The sequence below is a fragment of the Taeniopygia guttata genome, chromosome 3 (assembly GCF_048771995.1).
Source record: "Taeniopygia guttata chromosome 3, bTaeGut7.mat, whole genome shotgun sequence".
Lineage (NCBI taxonomy): Eukaryota > Metazoa > Chordata > Aves > Passeriformes > Estrildidae > Taeniopygia > Taeniopygia guttata.
The window spans coordinates 64,734,390-64,748,246 of record NC_133027.1 but is presented as its reverse complement, the minus strand read 5'-3'; the positions used below and the strand labels follow the sequence as shown (position 1 = coordinate 64,748,246).

The following is a 13,857-nucleotide window of genomic DNA, read 5'->3' as shown; positions in this document are numbered from 1 at the left end:
ATTACCCTGCTCTGGTTTAGGTAATAACAAATTCAATTAGTATCTCTTATTTGGGTCAGTTTTGCCTGTGGCAATATCTGGAGAGTGATCTCTCTCTGCCCATACCTCAAACCACAAACCCTTCTTTATATTTTCTCTTCCCCGTCGAGTTGGGGAGGGTACTGACAGAGTGGCTTTGGTGGGAGCTTGGCATCCAATCAGGGTCAATCCACTAAAATCCCTCTTATATTTTTCATTGGCTTTTTAAAAGTGATCAGTATTTCTGGAGATTACAGCTGGAAAGTCAAAACTCAGTGAGGAGCAGGGTTCTGTGTAATAACCAGTTCATATCAGGTTCTGTCTCTTTCTGCTTGTGTCCCAGTACTAATCATGTTGGTGCTAGCTTTTGAGGGCAGTTTGTGAACTTTTTCTATAGTCATGGACAAGTGGGGAGGAGGACATTTGGAGATGAAAGTGGTAGTTCTGCTCTGGTTTTTTTTTTTGAGGGTTTTTTTTTTTTGTATCTCTAGGTTAGCATCTGGCATACTTCTTGAGAAGTATGCAGTTTATAATCTTTTCAATAAAACAACATGCTCACTCATTTTACCTTACATATGCTCAACAAATAATAAAAGCAGTAATTGTGGTGTGATCATCACCAAATAAACGATGCTGTAGAGACTTTCAGTCCAATTAGCTGTGCAGGTAATTCAACCACTTACAGAATTCCGAGTCTTGGGATGCATTTCACCTTTTCTATTGTGAAGAAATGTTTGTGATTTCATCATTTTTGTCTTCTCCCATCTCTTAATTTTGTTCATGTTTTCTGTTAGTTTCTTTCTACTGGGAGAGAGTGGCTAGGAAAGCTGATACATACATAGCAGATCCCCTGAACAGAAGCAAGGAGTGTGGAGGGAGGAATGGTTGTCTCTGAGGGTTTTTTTCCTGGAAGGTGGTTTTAGCATATCTCTCTCTATTTTACTGTTTATCTTTTTTTAAAACAATTTTCTTGTTCTTGCTGCCACAGCCACCTGGCATTAGGTGCTCCTGTGCTTTCTTCCTGCATGTGACTGCTGGATGTGACTCATGGTGCTCAACCATTACACGGTCACTCTCTGCCATTCAGCAAGTGAATTATGAGTTCCCTGGCAGGCAGCTGGCCAAGAAGAGATCCTAGTGACAGTGTGGATTACTGACCTGCATCTCCCATGCTGGCAGCCTGGATCCAGACTTTTGGGAGCACTTATGTAGTCCATTTGGTGTTTTGATGGTGTATATGCACTGGTCTTGATTTAAAATTTTACATTCTCAGTTCTAATGCTGAGGAGTAGATGAGGGAAGGAAATCAGTGTTTAGAAAGTCAGTGTGCCACTGATACAGTATTTGAATCAATCTGCATGTTTAATCTGGGATATGTAAGTGGCTCTATTTCTTGTCCAATGGGCAGGTATTTTTGTCTCAGCAAAACTTAGCATCTGTTCTGGGACTCCAAAAGATGGTAATGTTGGGGAGGAAAGGGATATATAGGGTCATCCTCAGGAGTCCCTGAAAAACTGTTAGCTGGGGTTGTGACTCTTGAATATATTGACCCAAGTTTAGCATTGTAATGAAAAAGACACATTTCTATTACCCTGACTTGTGAGTTTGGGTGAGGTTTTTTCCCTTGGTTTTCGTGGGGTTTTTTGTTTTTTTTTTTTTTTTTTCAAAGAGCAGTGCTTGCTCTTTCTGAAGCTGACTTTCTGCATTTCCTGATGTTCTTTGTATTGGTGAACTATAATAATCATCAGTGCCTTGGGTCTTTGTTCCTTTTATAGACTCTTCTAAAAATTCATTCTACTTTTGTGACGAAAGCCCACAGTCTTGGCCGGGCTGAAGTTATTTTTCTTCATGGGAGTTGGTAGAATGGGAATAGGGAGCGGCTGGGTGGGGCTGAGGATGAGAGCAGCCATAGTTTTAACTGTCTGACTTCTAACAACAAATGCAACTGAAATATTGACTTAAGGTTCTAAGGATGATAATGGGATAGCAGTATGTGTGTTTGTTTAAAATATTTGATCACTTTCAGTGCTTTCAGAAGAGAAGGCAATGAGAACATCATGAAGCTTTTGATAATTGACTTAGAGAATGAAATATGGTTGGGGGCGGGAAGAGGAGTGGCACTGAAACTGAGAGGACTGTTTTCCTGCTAAATGCTCTGCTCTGATCTTTGTGTGATGCTGTGCAAGTCATGACTTTTCTTTGTTTTGAAAATGAAGGGGTGAGTGGGAATAATGAAAGTCATTTCTCACATTTCCTTTATTTACATTCCATGAAAAGTAACAAAACTGCAGGAGATTCAGTACCTTTCCTTTCCTTCAGTGTTTGTTTGCTTAAGAAACTGAATATGCTGAAGTGCAGTGAGTATAAAATTACGTAATGCACTGCAAACATGGGGATATTTTTAGCAACCATCCTTAGGTCTGTCAAGATTTAGCTCTGAACTGCTGTGAAAGTTGAATGGCATTGCAAATTACAGCACTGACCTTGAAAATGTAACTAGTAATGACCAGAAATACACCTCATTCTCCCGTTTCTTCATCTGATTTCTGTAACTCACAGCTGCAGTGGAGAAAATAAAGTAATTTGCAGGATGTCCATGTGATGGTACCTCTGTGTCTCTTTTTCCATTCCCTCAGCCTGCCTTCTTCCAGCATTGTAAAACTTCTCTTGATGGAAATTTAATTCTCATAAAACACTTTATTTGTTATTTTGTGCTTAAAATTTGAAACAAAATGCTTTCACTAGACAAATATGTAGCTTCCCTTGCAGAGTTACCAAACATAGGGAAGAGAGGTTTAATGGAATAGTTTGATAAGCTCAAAATTGTAGAACGAGCAAGTCTAGCTTGTCACCTCATCTTCATACTCTAATTCAAATCATAATCAACAAAATCACCTAAAGGCTACAGATTGCTTTGTGATTAAGACCTGGTGAGGAATACATGTGTCACCAAGCTCTTAAGAGCAGAATTTGCAATTGGTACCTTGTTCACAAAGGGCAAAAGTATCTGTGGGGGTGGATGTTGTAGGGAAAGCAATGATAACGTGTCAGAGAGAGATTACACTAGAGCTTTGGAGACTGGAAGCATCTGATTATTATTTTGGCCTTGTCCACCTTTAATATTGTGTAGAATCTTCTGTTGTCTCTCTTCCTCTCCTCTCAAGTAAAAGTACGCCTTGTGCTTATAAGGTTTTTTGTTCTGTTTTGTTCTCATCTTGACAACAAGTTCCTATCTAGGAACTTTGTGTTTCTGTTAAAATCAAGATGTTATTAGCTAGTATAGGAAGGAGGCAAATGACCTCAGAAGTGCTCTCCAGCTGAGTGACTCTGGTGAGCTACTTAATTATGATAGTATGAATTCTGTGGTCTTGGCTGCACTGGGTTGGCTGGAAGATTAAATTGCTCATGTTTGCCTTTCCCATGAGTAGAGTTATGCTGCTTCTGTATTGGCAAATTCTTTTATCTTAGAAAGGATGTAAATAAAAAAGATTATAAATACCATTATGTCACTTCTTTAATACCAAGCAGTTTTAAATTGCAATCTCATTCACCATTACAGGTTGAAAAAAGAATTATTAAAGTGCTAGCTAAGAAACTGTGAAATTACATTTAGGCATTATTCTGCACTTTTTCCCCTGCTGTGTTATTAAACATCCTCTGATAAGCAACTCATATTTTCCTGCAAAGGCAGGCTTATTTAACTGTTGGGTGAAGACTTTGTGTCTGGGTTTGAAAAGCAAGAGGATTTGAAGGGAAGAAGGAATACATGGAAAAAAGAGGAAGAAAAACTTAAATACTGAGTTGGATGGAACTCTGAGAGAGAGCTGATGTCAGCAGCTGAGGTGAGAAAATTGGATATGGAAAAAAAAGGAGCATTAACCTTAAGTCAGAGGAGAAGTCTTTCCATTGTAACTGGATAAAACCAAAGAGTTTTGTGCTCTGTAGGAAGGAAAAGAATGAGATTTAAAATAAAAAAATAAGGTGCAAGTGGTGAGACAGAAAAATGAAAAGGCCTTCAGCCATAAATTACTATTTTTTAAGTTATTAATAAAGGTGGAAGCTCACTTGATGTGTGCAAATATGTGAGGCAAATCTTGTGATATGGGAAACATGCCCACAGGTGTCTCTATGTTTGTGAGTAACTAGAGTAAAATCCTGGCCCTGCTGATGCAAGTCAGCATTTATATATGCATAGTTTGGCAACAGTCTCCCAAATGTTTTCTTTATTTTTTCCAGAACCTGTAAACTGCAACACTGAGTGCTTGTTCATTCTTATATAGCATGGTAGCACCAAAGTTGTCTAACAGTGCATGATCATCTTGTAGTAGCACAGTGTCATAATTTGTTGGGTTTTTTTCCTTGAAAAGGAGGGTTCTAACTGGAAGGCTTCAGATTTTGTCTTTTATCTTATTGCTCTACTATGTCTCTAAGTACTATTGACAAACTTGTACTTGCATGGAGGTGCTGGTCTGTTGTAATCATCTGGTTTGACTTTTTGCATTGTGGAGGTGGGTGAACTTGCCCTGTATTTATATCCTGTGGATTCCAAACCTCTCTCCAACCTGCAATTCTCTTTGTAAGTGGGATGATAATATTTCTGCAGTAATAATTTCTCTAAAATGTAAGGACTTTAATCTTCCTTCTTCTTGAAGAGTTATTACTTGAAAAATAATGTATTTATTCCATGTTCCTATTCCAGATTTTAAATACTTCCATTACGCCTAAACTTGTTGGTGGAGTCTTTTGTCAATGTTCTCTAGACTAGTACAGGAAAAAAGATTTATGTTTCTATTTTTATATTTACATGTGTTCATATATACAACACTAGAATTTGTTTTATGTAAATTAAATCATTCGTATTTGTGCAAGGACAGTGTTTGCTTCTGTTTGGTTTACTTAAGGATAGCAGCTGTGGGTACTTGCAGAATTCTGAGAATTTGTCTCTACCAATTATTTTCTCATCATAGGCCAACTCTTCTTCTTGAATAAGTGATGCTAATAATATTACACTGTGCTACTCTGTTCTTTTTAAGCAGCCAAGACAGAAAATATTTTCAATCGTTGCTTACTCTGACTGTACGTCAGGCTTCAGCTGTGACTGTTATCCTACCTAATAAACAGTGTATCAGAAAATGGCAACAGTGGTGAATCAAATTCTTACCTGTTTTTGACTGGGCTGTGAATTATTCTATGGAATGCAAACTGGATGCTGATAAGGCCTTGAGGTTCTGAATTTTGCTTCTCCTATGTAATTTTCAGCAGGAAGATAATGCAGAGAGCTGTCTTATTTTTAATCTTTAATTTTCAGAAATGGGATTTAAAATAATAGGCTTATCACAATTTGCATGAAGGGAAAAATGCTTCATTTATCATGCCCCTTTCCTTAAGTCAAGGAGGGGAAGGTGGGCTGTGAGACTGTGTTCCAGGCACTAACAACAAGGAGTTAAGATTAGGCAATTTCTATCTTCATTACAGTTTTGATAATGAGAGTGAATTAATGAACCATTATTCTTTTCTCACTAAAGCCTTTTTTGTCATTACAGTGAGAATAGAAAGATTTTTATGATCTCTCTATGTACAATAGTGATTTGTCTTGCTCTGACCTTTCTGGCAGTCTGTTTTGACTGACCTGCCATAGCATCTTTTATTCCAGACCTGCAGGGAAAGAGGTAGGTTGATAGGCTGACAAGCCACAGCAAGCTTGGACAACTAGAAAGGTCATTGTAACCTACTGTGTTGAATATAAAGGCTGTGTGTGTTCTCATCACTCATTCTGCAGTTGGCAAAGTTGACAGTCATGGAGTGAGGTAGCTCAGGAGGGACAGCCTGTGCTCTGGGAGGTACTGGCCCTGGATTATGCACTTGGTTCTACCACTGAGCTTTTTTGCTTGCCCTGGCAGATAGCTCCCTGTCTTCTAAGTCAAAGGTGTTCCCTTCCTTTCATTCTCCCTCTGTGTTGTACTTGGTATGTTTCAATCAGGGTTAAGTTGGTATTTGTGCCTCAAACTGTATGTGTATGTATGTCCACACCAGCATGCAACAGTATGGATACTTAAGAGCTATGGTGTGAAACTACTTTCTGTACATTATGTAAATGGAGAATATTCCTAAACGTGTTTTGAAGTATAGTGTTGTGCATCAGCTTATTCTGAGAAGTTCAGTTATGTAAAATGTCATACATGTGTAGTACCACAAAGTCTGCATGAATTGTCACTTAACCATGCAGAACTGCAAACGGTGAAGTAAGCAAGGAAATCTCGTGGTGGGGGACTGCTCAAAATAGAGTGGAATTATAAAAGGGCTGCAAGGTATAAGGGGAAACCTCATTCCCTTACTTCACTGCACTCAAAGCCGTTGAGGTAATTTCAGTCTGCTTTCCATATTTTGCAGCCTTACTGAACTGAACTCTTAAGATGTTAGAAGGGTCTGTGTTAATTTACATCATTCTCTCCTGTTCTGCCTGAGGATTATCTGCTGTGTCCTTCATGTTATCATGCTATCAGATGATGCATTTATATGGCAGGTTGAACTGAAGTGTGAAAGGTGTTCAAGCTAATCAAACATTGTAAGATATCTCTGCAGGTGTTTCATAGCTGTAGCATAGAAATGCTAAAAGCTTAATTGACTGAGTGTGTAACAAGAACAGGAAATGACACAATGGCAATTCATTTTCTCCAAGAATACAGTGGGAGCACAGTCTGCAGCAACCTTAATTAGATTTTCAGTTAAACATTTTTAGCAAGGATGGGAAGTTCAGCTAATTGAATCTGTTCTAATTTCCATCCTCCTGTTTGTAATTTTTTGGGACTTCTATCAAAGCTCTTATTGTTCTCTGCCCACTGCAGTATGCGATGACAGATGGCAGGCAACATGCTGATGTGTGAGGTAGCTACACATAAGCTATAGGAGCTCCCACCTGTCTTCATTATCATGAAACTGAACTGGATCCACTCCAGGGGCTTATGACTTTCTTAATTTTCCCCACTCCTCCCAGTGTTCATCCACTTTAATGTGAGAATAAATTAGTTCTGTATTAATAATGCCCAAAATGTTTATATGCTGTTGCAAAAATCTGTAGAAAGTCTAAAACAAATGTGCTGTTTTGCCTAGAAGAGATGCAGGTCCAAATAATTATCAGTTTTTAGCATCCTTCAGTTAGTACTATGCATTGTAGTATAGTATTTGAACTTCATTCTTATTTTCCTGTTTGTGTCTGGCTGATGGAGTACCAGTTAATGCACAGGTACCTTGTTTTGACACCTGTTCATCTACTGATTTCAAATGTGAGTTCTCCTCACTTTAACAGAAGGAGTATAACAAAGTCACAATGTAAAAGCACTTAAAGGTGCTTTCTGGATTAGAGAGGTGAGAAGTGTGTGATGAAATATGCCAGCTTTCTTTAGAGGGTAAAAGTGCTTCACAGAATTGTGAAATTATCTTTGGATGCTATATGCAAACGTGATCTTTCTGAAACTGATACGTCCCTTCTGGTATGTTACTTGAATACCAATTTTAATTGCAGTTTCCCCTCTCACTTGTTTTAAATTTTCCTTAGGGAGAAGTGTCTCCTTCCTCTTCAACTGGCTCTGGAATCAAAGAGCATGAAGCTGGCCCAACAGGCTCTAGCAGGGATGCAGGTATGACTTTGGAGTGGGAGTATGTTAGCATGCAGTGGGTGTCAAGAAAATCTAGGCTTTTCTTTTGAAAAGTGCTATAGAAAAAGCATCTGTCCTCGGGTGAACCTAAAATAACGTTCACATTTCTGTTCAGAAGTTAGGATGCAAGTAAAGGCTGGTGATTTTGAAGAGGCTAAAAATGTTTTGCAGATAGGTGGGAGGTCCTGGATTTTAACATTGAAATGTAGATGTACTCTTCCTTGTGGGCCCTGTGCTACTCCCAGAAAAGTTTGCCACTGCTAAGCATCTTAGAAATAAAGCTGGGACTTGATGTTTTCTTTGATTAAAAAAGAGGACTGCTTGGAAGATGGAGAGGTTAATAGAGGATCTGGAGCTGTGTTCTTTATGTGTGGGTGCTTTTCTGGGTTTTTTGTATACTGAAAACAGTAGAAACAGCGTCTGATTTGGAAGTCTGTGAAGTTGCAAAAGAAAACAGCAGTGCAGCACAAGCAAAAAAAAAAAAAATCTCTCCTGGGTTTGAAAGTATAAAAACTAAAGTAGTTTGCTCTTCTTTTAATTGGACAAATGAGTACAAGTCAGTAAACACTTGTCACTAGGGGGATGCTAGTTGTGGAAAAGGCTGGCACACTGCTGGGGCATAATTTCCATTTTCCAAAAAGATTTTTTTTCCCTTGGAGGGCCAGAAAGAAATTGTTCTGGGAATACAAGGATGTAAGTGGATCATTCAAATTCACCTTATCCAGCATATGAGGTGTCAGACACTTGGTTAGATAGTTCCTCATATTGGGGCACGGTGTGGTTGTAGAAGGGAAGGGCTGTTAAGATAACAAAGGGACTGGAGCATCTCTCTTACGAGGAAGGGCTGAGGGCTGGGACTGTTTAGACTGGAAAAGAGGTGCCTCCAGGGCTGGAGTCACCACAACCTTTCTGGACAACCTGTGCTTGATCACCCTTACTGTAAATTTTTTTCCTGGTGTTTAGAGGAAACCTTCTGTGTTTCAGTTTGTGCCCAGAGCTTCTTGTCTTGTCAGTGGGCGCCACTGATAAGTTCCTCTCTGTTCTTTTTGCACTCTTCAGATATTTATATGTGATGGTGAGCCTTCTTTCTCCAGTCTGAACAGTCCAGCTCTCAGCCTTTCCTCATAAGAGAGATGCTGCAGTTCCTTTGTCATCTTAGCACTGGACTCCAACAACTCCGTATCTCTCATAATGAACTAAACATTCTTCTAAATTTATATAGAAAACCCCATTATTGTCATTGCAGATTGAGTTAAATCTCATCAGGCTGAACAGTGCTAAAACACTTGATATTCTGGTGTGTCGGGAATGTTCTGAGTTAAACCCTGGCTGGCAGTTCAGCTTTACCTACTCATTCCTTTCCTTTCTGAGGTATGGGAGAGAGAATCAAAAGGGTAACAGTGAGGAAAATCGTGGGCTAAGACAAAGTTTAATAGCAAAAGCAAATGCTGTATGTGCAAATAAAAGAATATCTGGAGTTCGTTCACCATTTCCCATGGAGCGGCAAGTGTTCAGCCATCTCTAGGAAAGCAGGGCTCCATCATGGGTAACTGTTATGTTGGAAGACAAATACTTTAAGTCTGAATGACTGTGTCCCCTCCACTTCCTCTTTCTTTGCCCAGCTGTTGTTGCTGAGCCCAATGTCATATGGTTTGGGATATCCCAGTGGTCATGTTGGGTCAGCTGTCCCAGCTGTGTCCCCTGCCAAACTCTTCTGCACCCACATCTTACTTGCTGGGGAACCAGTCTGAGAAACAGGCAGCCTTGAGGCTGTATGAGCTCTGCTCAGCAATAGCAAAAGGTGGGTGTGTTATCAGTGCTGTTTTGGTCACATATGCAAAACACAGCACTCTGAGGTCCTATGAAGAAAATTAACACCATCCTAGCCAAAACTAGTACAAGCATAGGAACTAAGAGGTAGGAGTGAACCAGTGAAATGTGCTGCAAGGTTGAAGCTGAGGATGAGCATCAGTACAAAAGTGATGCAGAATGTAGAGAGGGAAGTGGGCTGCTCAAAGTCTCTACTAGGACAGAACAAGGTTGTGTTCCTGGGATCTAGCTTGATCTAAGATCTAGCTAGTTTTGGTCTGTTGTGGGATCTTCTGAGAAGATAGGAGCTGGGAAAAGACTCTTGTGGATACATCTCTTGCAGGATGCCTGCCAGTAATAGGAGACACTCATGAAGATGGTTATAGACTATATGTGAGAGGCAGGAGTAGAACTCCAAGGAAATAGTGCCATTGACAATGTCAGGAGATAGTTTCTGAGGTACTGGGCAAAGTAAATCTGATCATTCTAAAATATTTAGTCTGAAGTTCAGTCAGTCTGTATTAAATTCAGTTCAACCAACCCAATGTCAGGACAAGGAATTTTGGTATCACATCATCTTGGGTTGGTTTCTATGTGTGTTTGTGTTAGTCACTTGTTAACTGTCCTCTTTGTCTGAGGACTTGATTGTATCCATTAATGGTCAGCTTCTGTATGACACAAAACATGTCTTGCCAGGGATCGAAACTGCCACCTCCACAGCACTTGTGCTCTATTGGGGTAATTGGGACAGTGGGTGACTGTCTCCTGTTGGGCAGGAAATCTGACAGCACTAGTTAAATGCCAGGATACTAGCCTGAGTGTGTTTTTTTATAATTTGTTGTTGTTGTTTTGATGGTCTAGGGGGCTGCAGAGGTTCCAGTCTCTCCCAGCTTCTAAAATACTGGGAGGTTTTGCTAAGGACATTATTTGAAGTGATATCAATTACTGATGTCTGCTTTCTTCTAGGCATTGGGGATGTAGGATGGGCGAAGATGATACTGAAATGGCAACTGACGTGACACAGATCTCCCAGTTTTGCTGTTTTTCTTGTATTTTATATTATTGGATTAATTTGAAAGTTTTAGGCAGAAAGCCTAACTACCCTTGTACCAAGCGCTAATAGGTTTAGGTGCAGTACTTTGCAGAGGCAGTTTTTGTCTCAACATATATATTGCCATTTTCTCTCTGCAGAAGCTGCTGTCTGATGAGAGGTTTGTATCCGTGGAAACAGACTCAGATGAGAAACAATTGCTTAATCAGATGCTGAATGCTGTCAAAGTGACTCCTTCGCTCAATGAAGACCTGCAAGTTGAAGTGATGAAGGTTAGTTTTTCACACACATCAGTGCTTGCAACAGAGGCTGCATGACTGAATGCTGGGGTTAGCAAATAAATTAGCTGTTGCCTTGAAAATCTTCATTTTAGGACAGTGTTTGATTCCCTTTTCCTACTGGCAGATGTCAGTTGTTTTCATTTCTATTTCGTGTTTCCTTGGATTAAATAGGAGATAGTTTACATTAAGATTCAGAGTAGTGGTTGTTCCAGTTTTAGCAAACTTAAGCAGGGCAATCAATTTCCTCCATGTGAGAGCACAGACAAATGATTTGTAGATCTGGAAGTTTGTTATTGGGCTTTACTGGTCATGAGGTGGGCTGGGCACACTTGTAATTTTGTATTGTGTGTGCATAGGTGCTGTGTAATTTGCTAGCTGTATTTTCTCTTTGTAAAATGTTAATGGTGGAACATGATTTGTTTAGGCATCAAAATGACCCTGGACTGTGGCAGCAGCTCTCTGGCCACAGAGAGCAGGCACAGACTTTCCCAGGCATTTTCCCAGGGAAGGCTGTGAGAAGATCAGAGAAAGAATGAGAAACAATTCTTATCTCCACTTGTTGCACCTGTTGTTGTGAACATGTGGAATGTGTCATGAAGATTTGTTTACCAAAGCGTGATTTCTTAATTGGACACTGGATGGTGTTTGGATTGCTTGACCAATTGGGTCACAGCTGTATTGGACTGGCTGTAAGGGTTACTGAGTTTCTGAATAAGTATAGTATAATATAGTGTAGGAAGATATAATAAAGCAATTGATCAGCCTTCTGCAGTCATGGAGTCAATGCTAATTGTTACCCAGCTGGGGCCTGTGGCGACAGTGGACTTATGCATAAGGGAAATATTTTTTTGTATACTCTGTCACAGCTTAAATTTCTAGAAATACTCTAGCATTCTCCTGTGTGTATACTAGGAAGCTCACCTCCCAGGAGGTACTGTTTTGAGGAGGAGGTGATACCAAAATTCCTTGCCCTGTGATCGTGTTGGTTGTATGACTTAGAAGTCACTTTTCTATATCGGTATTGGCAATAACTGTATTATTTGTACCAAGCAAGATGGTGGTGGACAGTTTGCAGATGTTTAGGTGTAAACTTTGTGCTGCAGGGTTTGTTGTCCTATAGCTGATCATTAGCTGAAATAATTTTGGAACAAACCTGGTGGTCCTTTTTGCATGTTCATTATGCCTAGTACTGATTGATAGATTTGGATCTATTCCTTGGCCATCTATTTCTAAGTGCATAGATTAGTTACTTTGTTTCTTGCATGTGACATCTTGGGTCTAATGAATATATGTTATCCACTCAGAAACTGCTCTCTACAAGCTGTACTCTTTACCACTGGAGGTGGAATATGCACACTGAGTCAGAGCATGCAGAGGGGTGAACATAGCAACAAAAAAAGGAGGTGGTATTTGTGTGGACTGTTACCTGTTTTATGGCAGCAGGCATCTGCTTAACTAATGATAACCTACTTTGCATTCCTAACCCAGCACACCTCCTTCCTGCCTCTTGTCTCTGCAGAGGGAAAGTGGAAGAGTTAAGTACTTGCTGTACTGAACTAACAGGCCCCTCTTGGAATGCAGTAATTTTTTGCAAGTCGCTTTTTTTACATTCTTGAGTGTTACAGATTCAGAATGTACATGCACAGTTTCTTTGAAAGCTTTAATGTACATCTGCGAGGCAAAGCCCCCACACTAAGAAGAATGTGAACACTGTATTTTTCTACATTTCTGAGTAAACATCTTCTCAAGTTGTCTTGACATGTGAGAAGCAAATATAATTTCAAAACATCAAACCACGGAAAACCCAAGCCAAAATATTGTATTTATGTATGCTTATTTTTTAAATTAGAAAAACATGTTCAGTTCCAGTTTAAGTGCAAAAGAGAAAAGATAACATTGTCTCAATTTCACTGAGTGAAATTTTAATGTGCAAATCCTGAGTGAAATGTATGTATTGTAAAAATCGGGCTACAACTTCAACTTTACATTCTGAGAACAAAGCAAAATTCTATTTTGATTTAAATACTTCAAGAGACCAGAGGGCCAAAACATATTGTAATCAGGACAGTTAAAACACAAACTCTTTAGCCTCATCAGCCTTGCCTGACAGTCAAATCAAGCAGACATCTCTTCAGATTGTAACCTGAAGGTTACAGATGCCATTGCAACACTTGAAAATGCTAGCTAACCCAAGCCTGATGAATGGCTAAAGCCTTTAGCGGGGAAGGAGGGAGATTTCTAGCAGCAGGTCTCAGCAATATCTTTATGTCCCTGGATCTGCTAAAATGTGTCCTCAAGACAGCTTATGATTGTACATTAGACTGTGTTATTACATCTGGAGGAGATACAATACATCTTTATCTAGTGCAGATAGATATTAGACACTCCTGAGTGAGAGCAGGTTTGTGTGAAACTCTGTCAGCTGTGGTGCCAGCCTGTTTTTTTGTGACTCGCTGCACAGTTGCAGCAGTTGTAGAGGTATTAAGAACGCAACCATCAAAGACTACATGAAAGCTTTTAGTCATGTGAAATCAGTGTGAAAGTAGACATGCAGGAGTACAGAATTCACTTTAAGTTGCTGGGGTGTAAGCTCCTCAATCACTTAAATGTATTTGGGGTTTCTTTTCAAAGTCCTATCCAAAATATCTCCTGCTGTTCCCAGGAAGAGTATAGCAGAAATTCACACTTCACATACTATCAAAAAGAAAGTCTTGGATATTTATGCTAATGGTTTGTTGTGACCCACCGGTATTACAGATGGAGGTGTGGAGGGATCTGATTGGCTGAGGAGAGTATTCTGTAAAGGTGCTTTTTACATTCAGATGACTGCATTTTGGAATTGGCAATGAAAGGAAAGAGGTGCAAGGGCAGTTAGTTGCCTTGCTTCACATGCTTTTTGAGCATGTCCAGTATTGTGAAGGGCCGTCCTTAGAGAGGGGTGGTATGAGTAGGTGTAATGGTTGCTGTAAATAAATGGAGAAGAGCACTAGCTGTATCTCTTCTGGAACTGAAAAAAGCAAACAGCTGGGGCCTCTGTTTTAAA

At 39.7% G+C, this 13,857-nt stretch overlaps 1 protein-coding gene across 5 annotated transcripts in view; it reads left to right on the top strand.

The window, feature by feature from the left end:
* ARFGEF3 (ARFGEF family member 3) overlaps positions 1–13,857 on the top strand; it is an 86,214-nt gene that overhangs the window by 6,002 nt on the left and 66,355 nt on the right. For all 5 annotated transcript variants that reach the window (XM_030268129.4, XM_030268128.4, XM_030268131.4 and 2 more), the window contains exons 3-4: positions 7,574–7,655; positions 10,674–10,805. In XM_030268129.4, coding sequence (XP_030123989.4) covers positions 7,574–7,655; positions 10,674–10,805 — 214 coding nt within the window. The remainder of the gene's footprint in view (positions 1–7,573; positions 7,656–10,673; positions 10,806–13,857) is intronic.